The 24,731-nt window shown below is 56.5% G+C and overlaps 1 protein-coding gene across 2 annotated transcripts in view; it reads right to left on the bottom strand.

Annotated features, from left to right (window-relative positions):
• LOC139010408 (protein Daple-like) overlaps positions 1–24,731 on the bottom strand; it is a 106,585-nt gene that overhangs the window by 39,668 nt on the left and 42,186 nt on the right. Inside the window, exons 1-10 of one of the 2 annotated variants that reach the window (XM_070414829.1) lie at positions 19,849–19,931; positions 14,837–14,895; positions 13,964–14,047; positions 11,391–11,531; positions 10,835–11,019; positions 10,022–10,103; positions 9,529–9,687; positions 5,666–5,812; positions 4,667–4,811; positions 1,664–1,848 (exon numbers count right to left, since the gene is read on the bottom strand). In XM_070414829.1, the coding sequence (XP_070270930.1) occupies positions 1,664–1,848; positions 4,667–4,811; positions 5,666–5,812; positions 9,529–9,687; positions 10,022–10,103; positions 10,835–11,019; positions 11,391–11,531; positions 13,964–14,047; positions 14,837–14,895; positions 19,849–19,912 (1,251 nt within the window). In that variant the 5' untranslated portion in view covers positions 19,913–19,931. Of the gene's footprint in view, positions 1–1,663; positions 1,849–4,666; positions 4,812–5,665; positions 5,813–9,528; positions 9,688–10,021; positions 10,104–10,834; positions 11,020–11,390; positions 11,532–13,963; positions 14,048–14,836; positions 14,896–19,848; positions 19,932–24,731 lie in introns of those variants that run through there. The other variant, XM_070414820.1, reaches the window with a different exon arrangement.

The following is a 24,731-nucleotide window of genomic DNA, read 5'->3' as shown; positions in this document are numbered from 1 at the left end:
TGTAACATGCCACATGTCTGAGTCTTCCTCAAAAGCGAGAACATCTTTCTGCTCCTTCCTTATCGCGGCCCCGCTTCCTAGCACCAGGTCTGGGCTCAGCAGGGAACCAGCATCTGCTCTGAGGGCGGTGCCTGCCCGGGAGCCTGCCCCGAGGAGAAAGCCGGGAGCAGCTGTCACTCACCCTCAGAGAAGGGCACGGGGCTCAGAGTCCTCGAGCAATTTTCCCAGAGCCCCACAGTGAGGATGCGGCAGAGCCCAACGCACAGCCATGGGCCGACCCAGCCCTGCTCTCCCTCAGCCGGGGCCTGGGGTGTGTGTCCTCCAACCCCCACCATCTTACTCTTAATGCTTCACCTCTGCCGCCCCTTCCCACACAGAGAAAGGAATGTGATTCCAAACCTTGGCATTTCTGATTGTTGTTGCTTTTAGCAGGAAGATGAGATTGCCCATGTCCCACCCACCACTGCTAGACACCCCCCATCTTTCTTCGCCTGGTTCTTTCTGCCATGGAATGGGGGCCCTTAGTCCTGTCCATCCCTGATGGACCTCCATTCCCATAGGGAGAGCTCGCTGGGCTGGGATGGGAGCTGGCCCCAAGGGGTTTCCCATCCTCTCCGGGTGGGCACCAGGCTTGAGCCGAGGACTCCTGTGGTGAGGCTCTCGGTCCCCAGAGCGTGCAGGGGCCAGGGACCTGCTCAGCAGCCCCCATGTCGGGCTTGTGTTCCCATGACAGGCCTCCAAAGACTGTCCCTCTTCCTCTCAAAATCAGGATTCCTGGTTGAAGGAATGGACTTAGGATAGCGATACAAATGAGGCAGGGAGGGCGCCTTCTCTGAGGCCCACAGAAGGGTGGTGAGTCTCAGGGAAGGGCGTGGACTTCGGGAACTATGGTTTACAGATGTTTCAGGCAAAGTCAGACTACAGCCTGGGCGACACTCGGGTGGTGGGAGAGCCGAGCAGGCACCAGGGTGCCTGGGACTCCGGGCAGCCGTGTCCTGGCTGACCCTGTTCCCTTCTCAGATGCCCCGAGTGACCATGCCATCTGGACGTGTCCAAGGCTGTGCCCTGGCTCCAGGAAAGTCAGCGTCGGGCCATGTCCCCTATGGTCCTCAGCTGACGGCCGAGACGCACCATCCACCCAACGTTTGGGAGGACCCATGACGTGCCAGGCTCGGGGGAGAAAGCAAAACCAGCCCCGCTGGTCAGGACAGAGGCAGCCAGGCCCCGAGCGGGCTGAGCAGGACAGGGGGGAGGAGCAGAAGGGCCACCTGGCCTGGGCTCCTGGAACCGGACCCAGGACAGCTCTGGTGTGGGAACTGCAGTCCCTCCCTTCTACCAGGACTCGGAGCCAAGACAGGCCTCCCGAGGGCTCTAGCAGGACTGCCATGGTTTCCTACAGGGAAGTGACCCAGAGAGGAACAGGGGTGGGGCCTGAGAGGCCGGGGGCTAAGGAGTCATGCCCATTGCACAGGTGAAGGCAACGAGGCACACAGACGTCCCTCAAGTCTGGTCGCACTGCTGCAGGGACAGGTCATGCTGCCTTGGGACTCTGCTCCATGAGGACGCGTGTCCCGCTACCATAACTGTGGTGGCCCTGCATCCCACATTTCTCCCAGCTGAGCATCCTCACCGACACCTGCTTGCCCGAATGTTCCACAGTTACCTTCATGCTGAGCTGCTGGTTCTCCTTCTCCAGCTCCCCGCACTTGAGGCTGTTCTCCTCCAGGGCCAGGGAGGCGTCCCGCAGCCCCTGGATGGTGCTCTGAAGGCTCTGGTTCTCCTTCTCCAGCTTCAGGATGCGGCTGGAGGCGCATTCGTTCAGCTCAAACACGAACGACTTCCTGGAGGCTGAAGAGCAAAGTCGGGTCAGGGCCATCACCCCGAGCCCTAAGTCTGAGGGGCCTGGGGTGGTCGGCTGGGTGCCCTCCGTTGTCCACAGGGTGCTGTTGCTGTCAGCACCTGGCTCAGCTGGGGTCTGGTAGGGGAGTAACCCAGAGCTAAGAAGAAAGAAGGTGACGGTGGAGAGGCCAATGCAAAACCTCAAGATAGAACTGCTGGAACCACTTTTTACCAAGTTCTAACCTGGCCATCAAGTCAAGGATTTCAGAGAGTAAGAGATGGTGTTTTCTGTGCCAGCCCTCAGAGTGGTGGGGGTCTGGGTGGCTCAGCTGAGGGTGTGTGTGGGGGGGTGATAAATGACCAGTGTGTCTGCAGGTGGTAGAGGCTCTGCAGCAAGTATGCCCAGTACTTACCATCCCTGGGCAGGGCCTTAGGACAGAGATTTCATTTTGTGCTTTCACAATTGCATTGAAAAAGAATGAGACAGTATATCTAAATTGCTTGAGCAAGTCTAAGCGAGATCAACATAAGGTAAAGATAGAAGAAGGCAGATTTCCTCCTTTGCTTTTAAACAGCTTGAACGCAGAACAGAAAAGGGAGCACAGACCCGAGAAGAACCAGAGTTCTCGGCCCCTTCCTGCCACAAGCGGGTGCGTGACTTTAGGTAAATGAACGTATGAGGGGTCAGGGTGCTCCCTCACCTGTCCCTCCAGGGCCACATCCTCACCCGGGAGCCTATCACACTGCACTGCTCCTAGGGCTGCACCCCACCTGCTTCCTATTCACCCCCTCGGGGCTGGAAGGACCTAGAGGGGACGCCGGTTGTCACCGCAGCACCTGAAGCTGGACGTTCCCATCGCCCACCAAGGACAGCAGCACAGACCCAAGAAGCCAGAACGAACTGAAGACCCGAAGCAGCAGGCAGCTCAGCAGTGGAGCAAATGAACCTTCGTGGCCCAACTCCAGCTCAGCGCACACCACAGACAAACACGCCTGCTGTCAACACACGGAAACACGCCATGGGCTTCATCCTGACAAGGCCACCAACGACACTAACAGCTGAAAACTCCACTAAGTCACAACCTGTGCTCATTCAGATGGCACCTTCGCAGCATTCACTTTAAAAGTAACATTTTTAAGTGTATGGTTCTGTGGCATTAGATGGGTCCCCACTGTCCTGCAACTCACCCCGCCCAACTCCTGTCTCACTCAGTGCCTCACACCCGGCTCTGTCTCCTGGGAAATGATCGTGAAGGATCTCCAAGTGCAGCAGTGGAGCTGATGACCAGCCTCATTTCCTCTTCCCTAAAGGCCAGCGCCTCAGAGGCTCTTGAGATGACACAACAGTTTATTGGGAAAACAACCAATGGTTCTCTACTGGGTGCTGCGCTCACAAGTACCCCCAGAACCAGAGCAATGGGGATCTTTTCATTCAACAAGGGCGATGAGGACAGCCATCCTTTGTTGGGGCCCCGGGGGCCAGGCCCAGCGTGAGGCTTCACCGTCTCCTCTCACGAGACACGAATAGCAATCCTGGGAGGCAGCTTCATTACCCCCATTTTGCAGATAAGAAAACGGAGGTTTAAAAGAGGTCACCTGGCTAACAGGTGGAGGAGCCAGGACTTGAAGCCAGGCCTTTCTGACTCAAGAAGCCACCACACCATCCACGCAAAAGTCCATTCACGCTTTGTCATGAGCTACCAGCTAAGCAGCAGGCGTGGGAACACCAAGAAGTAGTCACGGGCACTGACCTGAAAGGGCTCACACACTACACAGAGGGCCTGAGTCAGGGAGGCTGGCTTCCCAACCCAAGAGCCTCCCTGGTCTCTAACAGAAACATTAGGTCTGAGAGGTCCCTGCCAGCCGGCACCACTCCTGCGTTCCACCAGGGGGCAGTGTCCTCCCCATGAACCTGAGCTCCCAGAGCAGAGATCCCTGTTGTGCCCACCCTTGGTCCCAGGAGTGCTGAGACTCCAAACCACAGAGAGAACGGACTTCTCACACAGATTCACAGTTCAATGAACTGATTTTAGGTTTGGAACTGATGGGGACCCTTGAAGAGGACTATCCAGCTGCTCTCAACAGCCTCTCCATGATGCTTAGGAATGTTGATCAGAATTGGAAAAGCAGCACCTCCCCCACCCCCCCAAACCAGCCCAAGGCCCTTCTGCGCGCTGCAGAGATCTAAGCGCACCTTCGCCTGCACCCTCAGGTGCACATGTGATGTTGTTGAGCACAGGGACTGGCTACTTGTTTGCCGGGTGCACTGCCTGCCCCTGGCCAACCCCACACCTCCTCTGGGGGCTGTGAGGGGGCAAACACAAGAGAGAGGGGAAGAGGCCTGGCTCTCCTGAGAAGCAGACACTTAGCAGGCCCTGCCCAGGGAGACAGAGAACAGACTGCACCCATCTTCCCGATGACATGAACGGAGGAAATCAGCCCAGGCCTCTGTTATAATGCAGGTTAGTGACCACTGGGGAAGGCTCCTGCCATCCAGAGCTTTCAATCCCCCAAGGACAGATCTAAGACATCCTCTGGGTGTCAGCGTGCTGTCATCTGGAAGCTCCTGGGACTGTCCACATGGGAGCTGAGAAATCTGGCAACACTTACTTTGTAGTTCATGTCCTGACTTCAAGGCTGCCAAACCCTTCACGTTCTCCTTGGGGAGAATTGCAATGAAACAGTTCCAAATGGCCCTTGAATAAAATCCTGTTCACTTGGGGTGAGGATGGGCTGACACATGAGATTCAGAGCCAAGGGCTCAGCTCCCTGGATGAGGGAGAAGCCGCAGCCAGCCTGGCTCCCAGGCCCCAGGGGCTCTGCCTACCGTCTGACAGGTCTGCATTCTTGGACAGCTGCTCCAGCTCCCAGCCCAGGTGGGCGGACTCGTTCATGCTCTGCTTCTGTGCAATCTCGAGGACCATGTTCTCCTCCAGCAGCTCCTCAATGCGCTTCTTGTCTGTGTCCCGGTCCTAGTACAGGAAGAGGGGAGCAGTGAGGATGCCCCCATGCGCCCCTATGGACAAGCCCTGCCCAGTGCATCCACCCTCATTCCCCCAGGATGAAGGGCCTCCGTGCACCTGCTCACTTCCAAAAGCACAGCTGCACAGAAGTGACTCCAACAGAGGGCCCAGCTGGGAGACCTACAGCCACTAAAAGACATGCTGACCCAGTGGCCCAGGTCAGTGGTCGGCAAACTGCGGCTCGCGAGCCACACGTGGCTCTTTGGCCCCTTGAGTGTGGCTCTTCCACAAAATACCGACTTCTGCGCATGGGCCACGAAGTTTCAATCGCACTGTATGTGTGCGCCCGCACGTGGTATTTTGTGGAAGAGCCACACTCAAGGGGCCAAAGAGCCACCTGTGGCCCACGAGTCGCAGTTTGCCGACCACGGGCCTAGGTGATGAAGACACCCGACGTCTCTGAGTGGTGTCTAAACAAAGTGGCGTACAGCACAGGGCTTTAAAGCAAGTGATATGATAGCGGGCAGCTCTGCGGCCCCTTAGCAGGCCTAATACGTCTTGGAAAGACTGCAGGAACTCCCAAATCACAGCTCAGTCCACACCACAAATGCCCTTTTTTGCAAAAGACGCCCATGTACAACCATCCTTACAGAAAAGCAACACGACAGTCAGGCCCTCTCTCTTTTGAGGGCCTTAAGTGGTGTCCACTCAGGCTGGTGAGCTTTGCAAGCAACTCTCCGCAGTGAGCGGGTCACTGTGTCGGCAGCAGCACCAACCCAGGAGCAGGAAGTCAGAGCAGGGCACAACATGCACCTGAAATTGCCCCGATCTGTCGTTCACATGCTGACAACAACTTGTCATACCAATTCCAGGTCATGCAGCTTCGATTTCAGCTGCAGGTTCTCCTTCTCCAGCTCGTACAGTTTATCGACCCGGGCCCGAGCCGCAGTCAGCTGCTCCTCCAGAATGGACTTGGTGTCAATCAAAGTGAAGTTATCTTCTCTCAGCTCCTGGTCAGCAAACACATACATGAGAACCATCAGACCCAGGCCCCCGGGGTCCTGAGGTCCGCGTTCTTCAGGCACCTGGACCCAAACCTGCACCTCAGGGTGACGTACTGCCGCGGACGTTCTGTCTCCGCTTTTGAGCACCTGCCCCTTCTCCACTAGGCCAGGCCCAATGCACGTTCTCTATGGAAAAACTCTCTGAATCGAGACACTGTTTAAATTTGGGAAGGGGACACCTCTTCAGCGTCTGCTTCCTGCCAGCCCTGGTGTTGGAGTGTCTGACATGTACAGCCTCGTCTACTGGACGAGTGCGCCTGCTGACAGGTATGGGACTTTGCTCAACAAGGAAGGGGTGGGAGCTAAGAGTCTGTCCCATATTCCAGGGCCGAGTCCAGGCCTCTCAGTTCAATAGCCATTCCTCTGATCTGGGTCCTGGAAATAAATGGCTGTGGGTGAGCTATTGTTCGATACCCAGTTCCTATTTGAACATTTCACTCACGTCCTCTTAGAAAAACAACAGCTCTCGGCCGTTTCCTGGAAATGAGGGCTAAGGCACAACAAACAATACTATGGGCCTCTGGGTGTCAGGCACATTCTGGGTGTGGGACGCCATGGCTGGGCCCTCACAGGACCCCTCATGGGAGGAGTCTGCTGGACTTACTCCTGTCCCAGGGCCCAGCACACACGGGGGAGCCGTTCAGCTCTTTCCCCTCATCTCTGCTCCTGCCCCAGGAGCCTCCCAGAACCACTGGTTGTCTTAGGGGGCTGAGTCTCCCCCAGGTGCCTTCACAGTCTGGGAACACACATACACGGGATGTGACCGTTTCTCTCGGTGGGCAGTTTTCCAAGGCTGGCTCCACTCATGGGTTCTAACGACTGGGAGTGGGTGGTAGCTGCTGCTTTTCCATCTCGTGTTCATTTTTCCCACAGGGCCCAGAACCCAAGATTCTTGGTAGGAGGGAAGCCGTGGACCTCCCATCAGTGGACACATTTCTGATCAAAGCCTGGCAGCGCGAAGGGTTTGCTCACAGGCTCTGGAGTCACCTGGGCACTGTCTCTCTGCCCATCCCCAGCTCTGCACTAGGTGCCCTCTGTCCTTGCACATTCACTCTTCACAGCAGCCCCGAGGGGGAGGCAGGCACAGTTCCTTCCTACACACTAAGAGGCTGCCGTGGGTCAATTAAGGAATGAGCCCCAAGCCATAAAGACAGCGAGAGGGTGAAGCTGGGGCTTGAACTCAGCTGGAGAGCTCCAGACCTGTGTTCTCTAACAGAGCCCTGAAGGGTGGGGGGGCGGGGGGAGAGGGAGAGGAAGAGGCTCAGACTACTATCAACGATGTGAGCTGGAGCCCATGGAGGGGCACAAGCAGGAAGGAGGCCCGGCTCTCCCTCTTTGGCCGCGGCCCCAGCATCCTCACCTTGTTTTCCAGCCAGTCTACCCACCAGTACTCACCAGTATCACCACACGCTCAGGCCCTGAGCTCCCAGAGCACAGCCTGCCCCTTCAGCCTTACAACCAACTCCTACTCGGCCTTCAGAACCCAGCTGGAGTTGCCCCCTCTGAGAAGTGCTTGCAGCTCCACTCTGTCCCACCGGGTGAGTCAGATGCTCGGGCTCCCCCAGTGCCCACTCTGAGGCAACACTGAGCTGGCCTGTCCCCCTCCCGTAGGCTCTATAGCCTGCAGGACAGGACTATTCCCGTTCTGTTCTCGTGGGCCTCCCAGAAGTGTTCAGTGACACTTGTCAGCTGAGTCACGCCATGAGGGGGAATCAGAGGTGGCGAGTGAGTTGGGCCCTGCAAGGCTTGGAGACAAGCAGGGATGGACAAGTGTCCAGAAGCAGAATACAGCGTGGAACCAAGTGATTTACAGCTACTATTCAAATATGTTTCCATTTTCTGGCGGCATCAACCTTCGCCATATATTAGGCATCAGAAATATCTAAACTTGCTTTGCACACCCTGCCACCTCAGAAGTGAGAGACCAGACCGCAAGAAGCCGTGCCAGGGTTCTAGAGCTGGCAACGGGCGTGGCCAGGACGAGGGAGGAGCCACACCCCTGCAGCTGCCCACAGCCAGCCTGCCCCCCGAGGGCCTGACCCCAACTGAACCGGAGGCTATTTAGAGGCTAGACCCAACCCAGCGAACAGCTGAGGGGCCACGTTGAGGACGTCACAGGCCAGGCCTGACGGCTGGTCCCCCAGTGGAGGGGAACCGTCCTCGGCTCTCTGACCCGCTGCCCATCGCACCCGAAGCGTCACCATTTGGAAGGAGACAAAACCTGGTGACTTCTCCCCATCCTTCTCCCCAGATTTCAAGTGTTTTCATTGCTAGGGGATGGGTTTGTACTTGTGTGGTGACTACCAAGTGCCCTGTGTGCGCCAGGCCCCAGGCACGCAGTCGCTGAAGACCCTGTCCCTCCCCTCGGGGGCTCGAGGTGCACACAGGAAACCTGGCCGAGCAGGGCTGACCGGGGGCCTGCGCACAGTCTGCGGGGCTGGTGGAGCCACCACGGTCTAAGGACGTGAGTGCAGCACCGTCCTCACGGCTCCCTGGGCCCTGGCACATGGGCCCCGAGAACAGTGTGACTCACCCTCTACCCTGGCCTGGGCTCCATGAACCACACGCTTTCTCTTGTAACTCATTAAACTAATGCAAAATTTAAGGCATGACTAATATTTTCTTTTGTTTTTTCGTTTTTGTTGTTGCTATTCCTCACCCGAGGGTATTTTTCCATTGATTTTTTATTTAAGGAGAGTGGAAGAGAGAGGGAAAGACAGAGAGAAACATCGGTGTGAGAGGAACACATCGACTGGTTGCCTCCTGCACGCAAGCAACTGCACGGAGCCTGCACAGAGCCTGCAACGGAGGTACGTGCCCTTGACCGAATCGAACCCAGGACCCTTTGGTCCGCAGGCCGATGCTCTATCCACTGAGCCAAACCGACCAGGCCTAAGGCATTACTAATTGGACAGCAAAATGATTAATCGTTATGAAAAACATTGCCGTATCATCCAGAGGCATGGAAGCTGAGAACACGGAAAAGGAGTTCCCGTTTGAAACCCTCCAGAAGCCCGGAAGCTCCCGGCGCAGGGCTCGGGCCACACAGGCCTTCGGTCACTGTGTCTGTGTGACTGAGCAAGGCAGCCTGCACGGGCCCCGAAACGCCCCCCCATCCACGGGGCAGTTCCAGGGTGAGGTGTGGGGGCTGCATCCGGTCCCGGTGTGCAGGAGGGCTGCGGAGGCAGCGGTCTGGGGGAGCTTGTACATGACTGTCTGGGACCCTCCCACCTGTGGCACTTCTGGTGAAGTGAGTGTGCCGTGTCCCAGAACCTGTCTGCTGCAGATTGATGCCTCTCATCACCAGCAGGGCCAGCGGACCATTCCCAGGCAAAGCCGAGAGCGGCCTCCCACCCCAACCCTGCCCGGGCAACTATCTCTGTTTTATAGATGACGGAACAGTTCTGGCAAGATTTAGCCACAGAAATTACAAGAGTCTTAATAATAATAATAAAAAAAAGATTTGTGAATAGAAAGGTCATCACTGTGGCATGAAGTAAGAGAAGGAAAAATCCTAAAAGAATCAGGGCCCTTCAACCATATTCCCAACCCTATTCCTGCCACTCACAGAGGGAGGCCCAGGGGTCGTGCAGACAGGCCTGGTGCAAGGGCAGCTGGGGAGGCATCGCGGCTCCTCCCCCTCCTCCAGGACAGAGGCTCACCTCCATGCGGGCCTTGTAGAAGTCCGCGTCCTTCAGCTTCTCCCTGAAGCGCATCAGCTCCATCTCCAGCCTCTCCACGCGGCTCCCCTTCTCCCTCAGGGAGTCCAGCTCGTCGAGGTAGGCGCGAGCAGACCGGGCGCTGGCAGCCAGCTGGATGTTCTGGGAGGTGGGCAAAGGCAGGGGACCTGGCTCAGGGCACCTTCCGGGCTGGGGAGAAAGGGGCCCAAGTCCCTGCAGCCCCAGGAGAAGCCAGGTCCTGGCGGCCGAGCGGCTCCATGTGCAGGCCCCTGGGGGGGGCCCCACACGCCGTCACTGAAACATGTCACCCCCACAGCAACTCTCAGGACAACTGGCTCTCAGGCAGCGCTGCTTTGAGCGGGAAGGAAACAGGCCTTTGTTGGAAGGTCCCGCGGTTACATTCCTGGACCTCGGGCCATGGTTACTGGGCGTCCTAGCCCCTCGCCCCTCCACACACAACAGGCTTTCCACTCACCTCCTGCTTGACTTTCTGCAGCTCCAGCACCAGCTGATCCACCTCATGCCTGGTGTCCGCCAGCTGCTCTGTCTTCTCCTCCCTGGCGTGATGGGAGGACGTGGTGAGGGCTTCCTCGGAAGCGCCCGGAAAGCCCATCACCCTGGGAGACCACAGCGGGAAAGGAAAGGGGACCTGGCTTCTGGGCGTGAGAAGGGAGTCTCGTGTGGGGCTTGCGAATCGCTCCCGACTCCAATGTCATTTTTAAGTTTTCAATGCCTGCTCTCGGACTACACCCGCCAGACAGCGAGCTTTCCTCTGAGGGTGCGGGACAGGGAAGGAGACCCCAGGAGCCACTGCGCCCCTCCACAGCCAGGCAGGCGGCGAGGCCCACTGGCGGGCAGGTGAAGGCGGGCAGCTCCCGAGATGACGGGCAAGGTGACATCACAGCTGCAGGAAAGAGGGAACAGGCTCGCCATGCGGGGCGAGACACATCCTCCCTCCAGCCAAGAACACACACACCAGCGTGTGGCCATTCAACCCCCACCCTGGGCCTGAGGGTGAACACAGGCTGCTGCTCTGTCTGTAATGTCTGGACTGGCAGGAGCCCTAAAGGCCCAGCAGAACCCCTCCTGTGCAGGCCCCGGGGGTGGGGGGACAGAAAGTGGACTAGCCACGATCAAACAGGGCCCGAGCTCGGAGCAGAGCCTGCACTCCGGGGTGCTGGTCAGAGCTCCCCCATTTGCTGCATCGCATGGCAGTGAACCAGGCGTTAGAAATGGTGTTGGTGACACACGGCCAAGAGCAGAGAGAACAGGTCACCGGGGGACTCACAGCTCCTGCCGGACGCGGCGCAGCCTGGCCTTGGTGTCCGCCAGCTCCACGGCCAGGTGCTGCTTGTCCTCACTGGAGAGGCTGCTGGTCGGGCTGGGTGTGGACTCGGCGCTGGAGGACTTGAGGGGGCTGGGCGGCTGCTGCGCCTGGAGGTAGTCCCGCTCCTGAGTCAGGTCCACGATCAGCTACGGCGGGCAGAGAGGGCTCTCACTGGCGTGCTCCTGTGCCTGGCACAGTGCCCGCCCTGAACTTGGTGAAAAGGACCAGAACATGGAAGCAAAAGAGATGTCAGTCGATACTGCAAGACCAGGAGGGAAGCAGGAGGAAGGTGGCGTACGTTTTTAAAAAGCGAGGGTATGTTTAGTGAGACCGAAAGGGGCGTGTGGATGGAGCAGGGCCCCCACCCCAACGTCGATCCTCACACAGGTGCCTGGGAGGTGACTGTGCCCTGCAGGCCCCTGGAAACTGGACCATGAGAGAAAGAGAGGCTTGAGAGGAAGAGTCAGGAGGAGGAGCTCGGCCCCACGGGCTGCTGGGCCACCTGCCGCAAACCCACCTCCCTGCACTCATCTCGATCGTCTATGAGCCTCCTGAGGTGAAAGACCATGTTCCGCGAGAGGGCCTCCAGCTCCTCCAGCGCCACGTCCGGGACCTCCAGCCACTGCAGGTCAAACACGTTCTCCTGGTTGTGGGTCACCTGAGGGCACACACGGGTCCGGGGCTGCAGAGGCCGGGCAGGGAGCAGCTGCGGGGGTCCCCGAGAGCACCCTCCTCCCCTGACAGGCCCAGCCTCGGGGGCCCAGGCTGACTCCGCCACAGCTGACCCATCTCACTGACGTTAACCCTCAGCCATGAAGTTTCCGTGGCGGGCGGGCGGGCGGGGGGCTCCTTAGTAAGTGCAGCCACTCTCCCTGCCGCCGAGTTCTTCATGCACACAAACCACTGCGCTGCCACTAGTTTGGAGCGGACGGGGGTCCCCGATCATCTATGAGCCTCTTTGTAATACCACAAATGCCCCCTACAGTGCAGTCGCTCCCCAAACTGTCCTCAGAGGTTTTCAGCCGAGCACCATCCATCTATCACACAAAGGAGGGAGGCCTTTGGGAGTGGGAGTGGGCGGGTGAGGAGAGGAATAGCACCTTACTCCTTAGAATCTAACTCGAAGATGGCAAAATATTAAAACGCTTATGTCCGAATGTTGGGTACGTAACAATCTTGTTATTTTTCGGGGAAATATTTCATAATAATTCCCAGGTAAGCCTGTATCTCATCTCCACAGGCCGCGCAGGCCCACCTGGCTGTCCCCTTTCCGCCAGGTCCTCGCCCGGCAGCCTCTCCACCGACTGCCCACCTGCCCTTCTCACCCTGACCCCCTAGACCAGCCGGAGGCGGCAGAAGGTCTGTTTCCGGTCCCCGTCTTCTCAGTGTGGGAAGATGAGGTATTAGTGCACTCGGGCCTCAAAAGGGGAAAACAAACGGGAATCTACTCAGTGAGGTGCACCAAAAAAGTTCTTCCATTTTTCAGAGAAGTAAATGGAGGTAGAAAATAACTTAAAAGACAAACAAACAACAACAAAAAACACCCCACAAGAAAACAGGGCCTTTTGCATTCTCAAATGACACCCATGTCCTTACCTCTCCCCACCTCTCAAAGGGAAAAGTCGGGCTTGGCAGATCTCGGAGGAGCACGAGAAATCTCAGCCCATTACCCGGCACCCTAAAGGCCCGGTTCCGGGGCTCAGGCTGGCTCGAGGCCTGCGCCATCCCCATGCTTGGGAAAGGCCTCTTATGTCTGGAAAGGGGACTTGGGACACAATCGCAGGGGCACATCGGTCACACGAGCAGCTTTATTAAAGGCTCATGTTGCTCCCCCACCCCCGCCCCCCATGCTGCCTCCGTGGGCCTCCTGTGGGGCCGGGCCCCTGAGTGTTTTCTGAAGCCCTGTCCCCACAGCCAGCCCTGAATGTGTAATCACTAGGGACTCCACTGGCTGCATCCCACCCCCCTTTCATTGTAAATATCCTACTGGCTGAGCAGGGAAGGCGGCGAGTGGCAAAGACCTAGTCCCCAGACACACACATTTTCAAAACACGTGGACACACAAGGAAAATTAAAAGGCAGAACGGTTCTCAGGCTAACAGGTGGCCACTCACCGCCACGAATGGCTAAGTGCATTTACGACGATGCTCATTTCTCCTCGACTGCGACAAGCCGCTCCCACCTCCGGCTCCAGCGCTGACTCAGAGCCCATCACCCCATGGTGCCTGGGGGCTGGGGACCCATCAGCCCGGCCTGTCCCCGGTGCCGGCCTGGGGAGCTGTGTGCAGCTGCCCCTGCCAGTCACACACCTGCTCCTATGTGCTCCTGCTCATGTCTTTTTCATGCCTTCATCTCATCTGTCCAATGAGACTGAAGGCTGAACCACTTCTCCTAAGATAATTAAAACATACAGTACAGGCTTCTTCTGGAGGGAGGCGGGGAGGATGTCAGGGAAACACACTCCCAGGTCGGTGCTGCCCCCACAGGCCCGGTTTCCAGGGAAACCACTTCTGATGTGACCACCTCCGCCTGGCTCCATGGCGGAGGGACTGCCCTCGGTGCAGAGCCCTCCGACCCCACGCCAGGGGCCGAGTCGACAGCGACAGCCCTTCTAGGACTTGGTGGTTTCTCCCTTCCCAAGGGGGTGGCCGCCCGTTTCTCTGCCATGTCACTGACAGAAACGGAGAACCTTTCTCCCTGATGATCAACCGTGTGAGGCAGGGCAACATTTGCCAGAATATATTTTCAGGGCCTGTAAATCAAGTTCTGAGTCCAAACCACTTGACAGCACTTAAAAATAGTCTGAGTCCATATTAGGCAAGAAGAGGAGGCAAAAGAAGACTTGATTGAGGTATTTTTTAAAAATTTTTTTTTTTTTTTCAAATTTTTACCCCCATTTTCTTTTAACTTGCTGATGACTACCTTTTCAAACAGGTTCAATATTTCTGTGGTATCTGAAACCTAAAATCAGTAAAATCGCTAATGGGTGATGTCGTCTTTCAATGTTTCCTTGGTGGAGAGACCTGCCTCCTGGCTGACACGGGAGTGGGGGTCCACAGCCGAGCCCCACAAAGCCAGCCACACACCTACCTCCTGGATATGGGCCACGATCCCGGCCTGGGTCTCGATGTCCAGCTGTTTGATTCTGTCGATAAACTCCTCTTTCCTCTCGCACTGCGGGGAAACGCGTGTTATGGAAGCATTTTGCGAGTGAGGGCAACCTGAGCCCACCACAGCCACAGAAAGGTTCCAAGTGACCTGCCCACCAGCCCCTGGCTTCCTCCTCTGTAACCAAGAATTTGTCCTCCCCACCGCCCCTTAGACTGAGGTTTCTCCGATCACCTACATCAGAGTCACCTGGGGTGCTTGTTCTTAAAAAGCCCCATCGGGCTGAAGACGGGGGGGGGGGGGGGGGGGGGGGGGGGATGAAACATAGCAATCTGCACGTTAACCAAGCTCCAGTGATTCTTAAACCAGGAAAGATCAAGAACCCCTGGTTTCAGCCAGATGGCGACAAACGTTTTCTTCAAAGGGCTGGATGGTAAAAACATCTCAGAGTCTGCGGGCCACTTAGTCTCAGCCCTGCCTGGTGCTGTGCTGCTGTGCGAGCAGCCGGAGACAGTACAGGAAGGAACCAGTGGGGCTGTTCCCTCGAACGTTTATTTCCCGAGAATGGCGGGTCAGATGCGGCCCCAGGCTGTGTGTGGCTGCTGCTCTCTGCTCTAGGCGTCCCTATACTGGGGACGATTTGCTGAGGCACCCTGGGCTGAGGGATCTCCACCTGCTTCTTGCCAAAGGTGTCCCGGTATAGAATCGGCTGCCACCTACTGAGTGTTCCCTTCTCTCGAGAAGCCGGGACATGTCAGCTTCCCTCCGACCTCACTCACTAAGGGGGAGTCATCCCCACAAACCACACACAAGATGGCTAAGGCCAGGCCCCCTCCACCCTTGCCCACGCCATACCTGGACGGCACAGCCCAGCACCAGCAACAGCACCTTCTTAATTTCCTCCATACTCTTCCCTAAATCAAAGGAGCAACAGATTTAATTAGACTCATCTGTTCACAGTATCTCACCAGTGACATACCAGTGTGCCGTAGAAAAGCTAAAAACAAAAATCGTTTCTCTACCCAGTGATTTCGACCTGGGTGTACACACGCCATCTGTTTCCTACATATGGGCTTGTATATTATTTAAGCCAAATGGGAATTCTGTACATAACTATTTGTGGTCCTTTTCCACTCAGATATATCATAAGTATCTTCCTTCCCATGATGCTCCACGAACTTCACCATCAGCATCTCTTCTTAGTGTGTGTGGGAAGCAAAGCCCAAAGGCAGAGAGGCGTCTCCGCAGGAAACACTGCGTCGGCTCGAAGACGAGGCTGCATACAACGCTCCCTTTTCCTCGTGTAACGTTTCAGATCGATAGGCCCCCGGATTCACCCCCGGCTTCACGTTATCAACATCCTGCACAACTATCCCACCCCTCACCTCCCCGTAATTCAGTACCGATGTTCGGCTGAAGCATTCCAAAGAAAACCCCGACAACATGTACGTGTCACTTGTGATGGCCTCATACTTCCTGCGTACAAAGGCCACAAACTCACTCCACCAATCCCCTCCCAGAGGCTCCGTTTCTCAGTGCTTTAATCTAAGGCAGTAGTTCTCAATCACCTGGGAATCTTTTTAAAATCCTGATGTCTGGGCCCCACCCCATAACAAAGAAACAGAATTTCTGGAAGATGAGGCCCAGACATCAGGATTTTTAAAAGATTCCCAGGTGATTCTAATGTGCAGCCGAAGTTGAGAACCACTGGCCTAAGTGATGCTCAACGACACCTTAGTGACCAGTGCTTTGAGAATAGAGAAGAGCGGACACAGAAGGCAGAGTCCATACAGGAAATCTTTATGAATTCTGTTCACAGCAGAGGAAGACAGCGTTGACAGTGGGAACAAGCATTGCACAGGCTCACTGCTGATAGCAAGAGCATAAAAAAGGAGGAGACCAGAAACCCTGCATGCACACCACACACACACATACACGAGCTTAAAGTTACAGTCGGAGGCTGCTCAGTGAAAGAGCAAAGGGTTCTGCTCCCTTGGCACCCTGCAGTTACACACTGACAACCATGAGCCATTCATTCATTCATTCATTCATTCATTCATTCGCACCCAGCAGGCATCAAGGCAAACCTAAATCTGATCCAGCGCACCATTAGAAAAATATGGACTTCTGTTTGCTGAGTTTTATAACAGAGGAAGGAAAACCATTTTCTAGGTGGAGAGTTAATTTTAGAAAAATCTTCATTCTGGGGGAGCAGCGCTGTGCTTGTTCTCACTACGCTGAGTGAATAAAAACGTGCTGATCACAAGTGCATCCTGTGATTTTCATCCCTACATGGATTCCTATGAAACATATAAAAAAAGAGAGAAAGAGAGAGCAGCACAAGTTCCCTCATTTCTCATGGGAGGCTGACACCCAATTTCTCACAGAATTTCAGGAATAGGAAGAACTGCTATTTTCATCAATCTACCAGATTGTGGGTTTTGAATAGTTTCAAAACATACATACCACTCTCTCCTGGGTCCCTGCCAATGAGATTGGCTCAGTGACACAGTTAAGCAGTCAAAGAAGAAACAAATCTACACACAGCTCCCTTCCAGGCACCCATGTGCTCTGGCCGCTGGGAGCTTTGTCGTAATCAACACAGTCCTCTGCGTTCAGACCAAGAAAATCAACAATGAACAAAATCTGAAAAATGTCGAGGGAACCTGGAAGGAGGACAGGAGTCTGCAGTGAGAGTCAGGCAAGGCTTCTTAAAGGAAATGGCCTCTGAGCTGAGACCCAAAGTGAGGAGGGGAGGTTAGGAGGTAGGTGAGCGAGAACGTGCCAGGCACAGGAACAGCCCATGCAAAGGCCCAGAGGTAAGAGAACATGGTGTTTGTCCAATTATAAATGCTCTGTGGCCCTAACCGGTTTGGCTCAGTGGATAGAGCATCGGCCTGCAGTCTAAAGGGTCCCAGGTTCGATTCCAGTCACGGGCATGTACCTTGGTTGCGGGCACATCCCCAGTAGGGGGTGTGCAGGAGGCAGCTGATCGATGTTTCTCTCTCATTGATGTTTCTAACTCTCTATCCCTCTCCCTTCCTCTCTGTAAAAAGTCAATAAAGTATGTTAAATAAATAAGTGCTCTGTGGTTAAGCTTGCTTACTAGAGTTGGTTTTTAGAGAAATGGGGGGCAGGGTATGAAGCAACGTGGATTTTGGTGAATGAGTCACAGTGGGTGGGGGAAGGTTAGGCAACATCAGGCACCCTCCACATCATCTACCCACAACCTCACAACTCGGGGAATCCCACGACTGCCTGAGCTACCGGCTGAATCTAAGAAAAACCTTACTTCCTCTACTACCTGCTTCCTGGAGTGTTGACACAGAGAAACTCACCCCGTCTTTCTTAGCAGAAATGGAATTCACTTATGCTGATCTAAGCTGCACATAGGCTACAGATGTCTGCAGCATTCAGCTCCCACAGAAGGAAAACCACCTGTTAGCACGCGTGCTGTGCTGCAAGGCGGACGATTAAGCCACACCAACCTGTAGAGCAGTGGTTCTCAACCTTCTGGCCCTTTAAATACAGTTCCTCATGTTGTGACCCAACCATAAAATTATTTTCGTTGCTACTTCATAACGGTAATGTTGCTACTGCTATGAATCATGTAAATATCCGATAGGCAGGATGGTCTTGGGCGACCCCTGTGAAAGGGTCGTTCGACCGCCAAAGGGGTCGCGACCCACAGGTTGAGAACCGCTGCTCTAAAACGTGCAGGTTGGGTCAGATCAGCGCTGGACAATTCCCTGACTTCCTCATCTCCAGTCCGTGGCAGACATGGCCAATCACACCGCTTTCTTACTGAGCCCGGCCTGAGGCCTCTGGGTCCTTCTGAACACAGCACTCTCGGCCACTGCCAATCGCATGGAAAAAAACCGAGCTTCGGGGCCAGGTCCACGATCCCTAGCGCCCCCCCTTTTTGGTCCTACTCTTCGATTCTCTCAGATGCAGCCATTTGCATGTTCTCACTTCCTGGTCTCTGGGTGCGGAAAATAAATCTGGTCTCGACATGATCACTTAGGTCCGAAGGTGGGGATTAGGTAAAGAAAGGTAACAGCCCTTCCCGGGAGGGAGCTCTTCCTGCCCCAAGCGGCACACACTGCCGTGCTGGGGGCTGGGGTCGGCGGGCACAGTGAGCCAGCCGCAGGGAGGGTCGGAGAGACGCAGGCACAGGAACGCCTCCCCCTGGCTAACTCAGCTCTCCACAGCCAGAGGCCCAGGATCTGCAAGTCCACAGTGAGGCTGAGGGTTTAAGCCTCACACCCAGAAGTGCTAACCCAGTCCAGTGGCTAGTTCTGCCCTCCTCCGTGTCCGTCGCTCCCCCAGACCATCGCTGCACTGAAATGGAACATGCTACCGTTGGATTTAACTCCCTTTTACAAGCAAGAACGGGGCTCCAACAGGCTGTTACACACTGAGATCTGGCCCCAGGTCTGTCCCCACCTGCTTTCCCCTAATCTCTCCTACCCCCTTCCTCCCGAAACTGTCGTCCCTCCTTCACATTCCTTCCAGGGCGGGGCTCCAGCTCGCCCAGCTCCCGATCCCAGGGCCGCGGTGCAGCAGCTCACCAGCGTCTGCCGACTGAGGGCCTGACGTGAACTGTCAGCATTGAGTCCCAGGGGAAGGGCACAGGGACGGCACTTATGTCCTCAAATGTCATTTCAGTCAACGCCACTTCATTATAACGATGGTGAGATGCTGTAGGAACTTAATTCTTGATTATATCAATTCACCTAGAGTAAGCCTGGTTTCCGTATGCGTAGTTTCACTTAAAGTCACAGAACCTACAGGCAACGTTAAGTGAGAAGTCAGTGCATATATGTATCCTCTTACTAATCCTACATCCTGCCTTCCTCTGACTTAGGTGCCAGAGTCAACCACTCACCACGCTTTCCCTGGCCTCGTATGTGAAAACCAATCCCCTCATAAGGATGGTGACGGGGCTGCCTCGCTGATTTAAAGAGAGCACTGCACTGCACATGGCCATGGCCCCGTGTGTATGTCTCCTGAGTGAGTAACGATATCCCAAGCCTCACCCCACAGGCACAGCTCTGGGGGCCCTCCTGGGGGCCCTGCTTACGACGAGAACAGCTGTCTATGATCTCATCAGTTGGGGCCACCGTGAGTTAGTGCCATGGGCACTGCTGAGAACAGTGTGGATAGCAAAGTCCTCGTGGGTGGGCGCATGGGGATCCTTCATGCCCACCCTGGCCCATGGGGTACGAGGCAGGCACCTGTACACGCCACCTCACAACCTGGACAGCAGCCCTGGGAAACCCTCCCCTAGAGTTCTTCCACCAAGAACGCCACACAGGTGGCCCCCCACAGGCATCAACATAAGCAGGCACTCCCATTTGTTTAATTAGTCATTCAACAAACGTTTACCAAACGCAGACTTTGGCCGGCCCCGAGTCACGTGGGCAATGGTGCCTGGGCCCCCCCGAGTGCACCCAGGCCGGCGGCCTCCTTATCCCAGCGTCTGTCCGTCACCCGCACCAACGTTGCCACCCTGCCCCCAGCACCGCTGCGGGTGGGCAACGGCCAGCCTCTGCCGGAGGACGGAAGGCTGCTCTCCCACATCCCGTAGAACAATCTGAAACAGCCACCTCGGCCCTCAGACAGGTCACCACCAAGAATGACTCCCTACCCGCCGGCCTGCCCCGCTGCAGAGGCCGAGAGCGAATCCGCCTCCTAAGACCAAACAGCTGAAGGTCAGCAAAGGAGACTCAACCACAAGAGTGCAGACCGTGACCCAGGGGCTGTGCCGGCTGTAGGCGAGGTGGTGGCGGACAATCTGAGAAAGGGTCCCTCCCAACCCCCACGCAGAAAACTCAAAGCCCAAACATTGCCGGGAACACAGAGACCTTTGACAAATAGCATCTGGTCCCTCCTCGGCCGGCCACAGAGGACAGTCCTGCCGGAAGCCATGGCGAGGTGGCCGCAGCCAGGGAGCATTCGCTCTGTGTACGGGCACTGCTGAGAAGTTGACTAAACAACGTCTGGTATCCAGGCAGGTCCCAGGGGCCGTTCACAAGGCCGGCGTTTGGCCGAGTTGCCACGCTCGCCTGGCCTTGGGGTTAAGCAAGCTTTTCGCGTTCCTTGAAGAGCAGAGTGCTGGCTCTTGGCTCCAGCGCCAGCAGCCCTGCCTTCTGGGCGGACTGAACAGCAGCGCAGGAGCTAAGGAGCGGCCACACGCCTGGCACTGGGAATAGCGTTTCGGGGCTTTTCTGAACCTGCTCCCTCCAGGACGAGACAGGAAACAGTAATAGGATCGAATGCCTGAGGATTCGTCTCGCTTACTTTTTCTTCCTCATTCAAAGGAACTTAGATTTTTGCAAATGCAAAAATAAAAAAATGTATCTTGGAGAGTTGAGATGAGAGAGTTAGGGAGAAGTGAAAAGGGTAAGGCCGGGGAAAAGGACATAATGCTCGTTAGCCCCCACGGGAGACGCTGGACCCAGCAGGTCACGGGGCCAGCAGGGCACCGGGGAGGGCAGAACCCCAGGCCCACGGCTGGGAAGGAAGGCAGCCCTGTGGCTTTTTAAAGGAACATTCTCAGCGGCAAAAAGACTGCCCCTAACCAATCAGATTCTGAACCGCCTTCCTCGGTTGCCACAGGGCCGGGGAGCAAACCACTGGGCACTCTGGCCTCTGGGTTCCCAGCCCGTCACCAGAAAGCAGAGCTGTGTGGTGTGGGCTGTGAGGGACGGTTTCCATGGGACCCGGAAAGCACTTCAAGGACACTCTTGACAGGAGAGCAAGTAAACACTGAGAGGGTTAAACATTAAATTCCGAGCAGCGTCAGGAGTTCCGTTCCCCTCCAGCCTCTGAAACCTAAACTCCGCTGGCGCAGAAGACTGCCTCCCTCCCTGTGCCCTGAGCCTGCAGCTCCCCAGGGGACTCCCCGCACATCTCCACTCCTGAGCTCCTCCCACCTGGACTCCTTCCCTCTGCTCTCTGCTTGTCACACGGCCCCTCCTCCAGGAAGTCTTCCTGCCCTGCCCAGGCAGAACTCATGACCTGCTCTGCACTCTGTGCACAGCGTGCTCACCCCGCTCTCACCCTGGAACAGACCTGGTTCTGGACGCTTTCTCCCCTCCCTGCCCCCACACGGGCTCGGGGCTCTGGAGCAGAGACAGCCAATTCACCTCTGGGACCCCAGGACCAGCAAGGTGGGCATCCGACAACGAAAGCTGGAGGATGAACCGCTGGTCGGGCAGGCTGCTCAGAGGAGGAAGGCACAAAGGCCTCGGTCTATTGGGAGGGTCAGGAATTGGCCCTCTGGTTTCCTGCACCGAGCTGTGAAGGAAGGCCATTCACCGCCTCTGTGGACTCAGAGGCTCTGACTCCTTAAAGTGTTTTGTCCCTTGAAGGCCCTCCTGTAACCACCATAAGAGGGAGGACAGGAAGAACGGAGGGCCAGACCACGAAGAGCAATTAGTGGGACCCCAGGCCATTCTCAAAGGTCCCACTGGTATTCACTCGGTCCTGCTGGACCCCCAGCCGGGCTCCAAGAAGTGGGGTCTACAGTAATGAGGGGCGGACAGACGCTTCCCCAGGGACGGACATCCCATTGAGAGAGCTGGACCACGCATGGTTAGAGAGGAAATCCAGAGAGCCGACCCGAGGTTCAAAACAGGAAAGGAGAGTGAGGATTTGGGGCCAAGAGGGGCAGACACTGAGCAAAGACTTTAAAGCAGTTTAAATCAGCGGTCGCCAACCGGTGGTCTGTGAGGTCCGAAAGGCTGGTGACCGCTGATCTAAAGTGTACGAAGGGTTGTTCACGTTCACCGGGCTGCCCTCAAATCCTCGGGCAGAAGTAAACAGCATCCTCCTGTCCGGTGGGTGAGGGGGATGCGGGAGACACACTGGAAAGCCTTGTAAGCTTTGTATGTGTTGTGACATCTCGCTCCTTCAGACAGAGCAAGGGGCGCGATGCTTGGTGGCTCAGGCGTCCACTGTCACTGTGTGTGAGGGGGAGGGGCGGACCAGGAGCTCTGCTGGATCTGTCCCGCCCCTGGCACCGAACTCCACTGTGGTGCATTAGCCAAAAACAAGAAATAACCCAAAACTTTGAAATGTTATAAATGACAGGACACCACTGTCAACACCCACAGAAAGAGCTCCACATGCTCCCAACACGCGTGCGACAGGATTGGTGAGAGCGCCCCGCCTCCCAGCAACACGCAGAAAGAAACCGACTTTGTTCTCTATTTACAGAGAAACCCCAAATGCTTCACACGTCTATTTTTAAAACGTAAAACAGAAAGCCCTGCCCCATAAACACGTCCCTCTGCCTCTGGCACTCAGGTCTGCATCTTCTCGCTGGGGGACCCGCCAACCTCCTTTGCTCTGGGAGCCCCTGTCCCCCAGGACCCCTGTCCTAACCTCCCCACGTGCGCATCCAGCTCAAGTCCCTCTGGTCCCGACATCACGGTGAGGCAGCCCGCCCCGAGCCTGCTGCCTGGGCGGCATCCTCCTCCTTCACTCCCAGGCTCATCTCCCCCTTCCTCAGAGCAGGGCCACAGCCTCTTTGATTGATGTCTGTCACTTCTATGCGATGCTGGGCACACCAGGCGGCACTCTATTCACCTGTCACAATTTTAAATCAGGTTCCCACAGATGTTCTGAAACTGGATTATGGTGAAGGTTGCATAACTCTGTGCATTTATGGAAAAGGTCACTAAATCGTACATTTAAAGTGGGTAAATTTTATGGTATGCAAATTACACCTTCATAAAGCTGGGTTTTGTTTTTTTTCAAATCAGGGTCCACATCTCTGCAGATGTTTCCATTCAACGCCCGACTGCAGGAGCGGACCTGTGTTCTCTAACATGAACAATTCCTACAGCCGCGTGGGTCATGAAGGGGCTGGGACCGAGACCGCCGAGGGAGGGCTGGAGCCAGGGCTGGTGTGGAGGTGCCTGGTGGATCAGGGGTCCCCAGAGGGCACAGGAAGTGGGGACACCGGCAGGGATGGGGAAGAGGAGGCATCGACAGGAAGGGAGCCAGCTCTGCAGTGTGATGAGGCGGCAGGGCGGCTGGTGGGGGAGGTCGACACGTTTGTTGAATATTAGGTCGAACCAGACCCACTGCTGCTTTTGTAGGCAGTCGCCTAGAGTTCAACCGAACACGGGCCTGTTTGCGTGGGACTCAGACGGGGAGCTCAGGCTCTGGGGAGGAACGGAGCAGATTTCAGTCAGCGCCTCTGCTTGTAGACGGAGGGACCGGGCCTGTCACTTCCACCCTGTGAGCCTGTTTTCTCATCTGTAATGGGGGTGGCACATCACATCCCATAAGCACCTTTCCACTCCCACTTTGTGGTACATGTGCCACGTCCACCACGTGGTGGGCTCACCAAGGGCTCGAGAATGGGCGTTCCCCTGCCCCGCTCCTCAGCCTTCCTCCTGTCACCTTACGCAGCCACTTCCAGATCAGACGGCAGAGCAGAGGTGAGCCTGAACCACCCACCTCTCTCGCACCTTTCCCCTCTCCCCGTAATACGGCTCCCACAAAATCAGGGGGCAGCAGTTCTGCTCAGCAAAGCAGACCCCGACTTCATGAAGTTACTACAGAAACCGAGAGAGGCCCCGCCGTCCCGGGCCCCAGGGCTGTGGCTGGGATGGGCTGCATCTGGGGGACCGGGAAATAAATCCGGGAAGCAAATGGCCCAACGGTGGGGTGGGGGGTGGGGGGCGGTGTGCATGGCCGGGAGCACAGCCAACGTGCAAGGGTGTGAGGCTCCTGGGCCAGCTGAGCAGAGGACTAACCGGAGGTCAATAAAACCTCTTCCTTTCCGCGCATGCAGACAAAAGGCAGACACACCAGCCAGCGGGCTCAGGAGAAACCACCCCCCCTGCCCCCCCCACCCCCCCCCCCCCCCCCCAGCAACAGGAATAATGCTCAGCCGCACCTGGCCCGGTGCCCCTGAAGCGGCTGCTGCTGGTCTCAGGGCTGTGACACTAACCCAGAGCGGCTCCTCTCTGAGCAACGTCCTTGGCCGGCCACTCGGCGCACTCCCCCTTCCCTCTCAAGGCATCTCTAGCTGCGGTCACATTGTCAGGAGCAGGACGGCCAGCCCCAGTGACAGCACGAGGAGGAGCCGGCCACAGAGGGCAGCTGTTCCTTCTGTAGCAGCCCCTCCCGTGGTGGACCTTCCTGCACGCCCTGGCCTACCCCAGGAGGCCCCAGCACCCCAGCAAGGTCTCCCCTGGACACGGGAAGTCCCTCACCGCGGGACGTCTGTCCCTGGGGCCTGGGAGGTGGTGGCCAGGAGCCATGGTGCAGGAGCCACCGGGCCAGTGGGAATGAAGCTCCGACGCTCTGGAAGATGGCCAGGAGCACATTTCATTCCGTCTCTCAAGGTCCAGCCAAGTGTCCAGGCTGTGACTCGGAACCCTTGCCCTCTCGGGCCTCAGGTGCGATGGTGATGGTGATGGAGAGCATCACAGGATCCCCGAGGGAGAGATGCGAGTTCCCTCAACAGATTCTTACTTTTTCCCAGAAGGTACCCGCCCGACTACAGCGTCATGGATTGTGGAAAAGAGATCCCCCTCCTCCTCCCCAGGCCACCATACAACTCCGGCCCCTGAGCCCACCAAAGCAGTGGCCTTGCCTGCCTCCGCACTCGTACGGGAGGGGTCGCACGGATTCGTTCTTAAGGAAGAAACGTGCTCTTGGCTTCATGCCTCAGGGTAATAAGCCCACCCTTTAAAATCTCACCGAACCGGTCACGTGTTTTCAGCGT

The sequence above is a fragment of the Myotis yumanensis genome, unplaced genomic scaffold (genome assembly GCF_028538775.1).
Source record: "Myotis yumanensis isolate MYYU_CA2020_CCGP unplaced genomic scaffold, mMyoYum1.0.hap1 SCAF_1, whole genome shotgun sequence".
NCBI classification, from domain to species: domain Eukaryota; kingdom Metazoa; phylum Chordata; class Mammalia; order Chiroptera; family Vespertilionidae; genus Myotis; species Myotis yumanensis.
The sequence above is the reverse complement of the archived record's forward strand: the minus strand, read 5'-3'. Positions and strand labels throughout refer to the sequence as shown.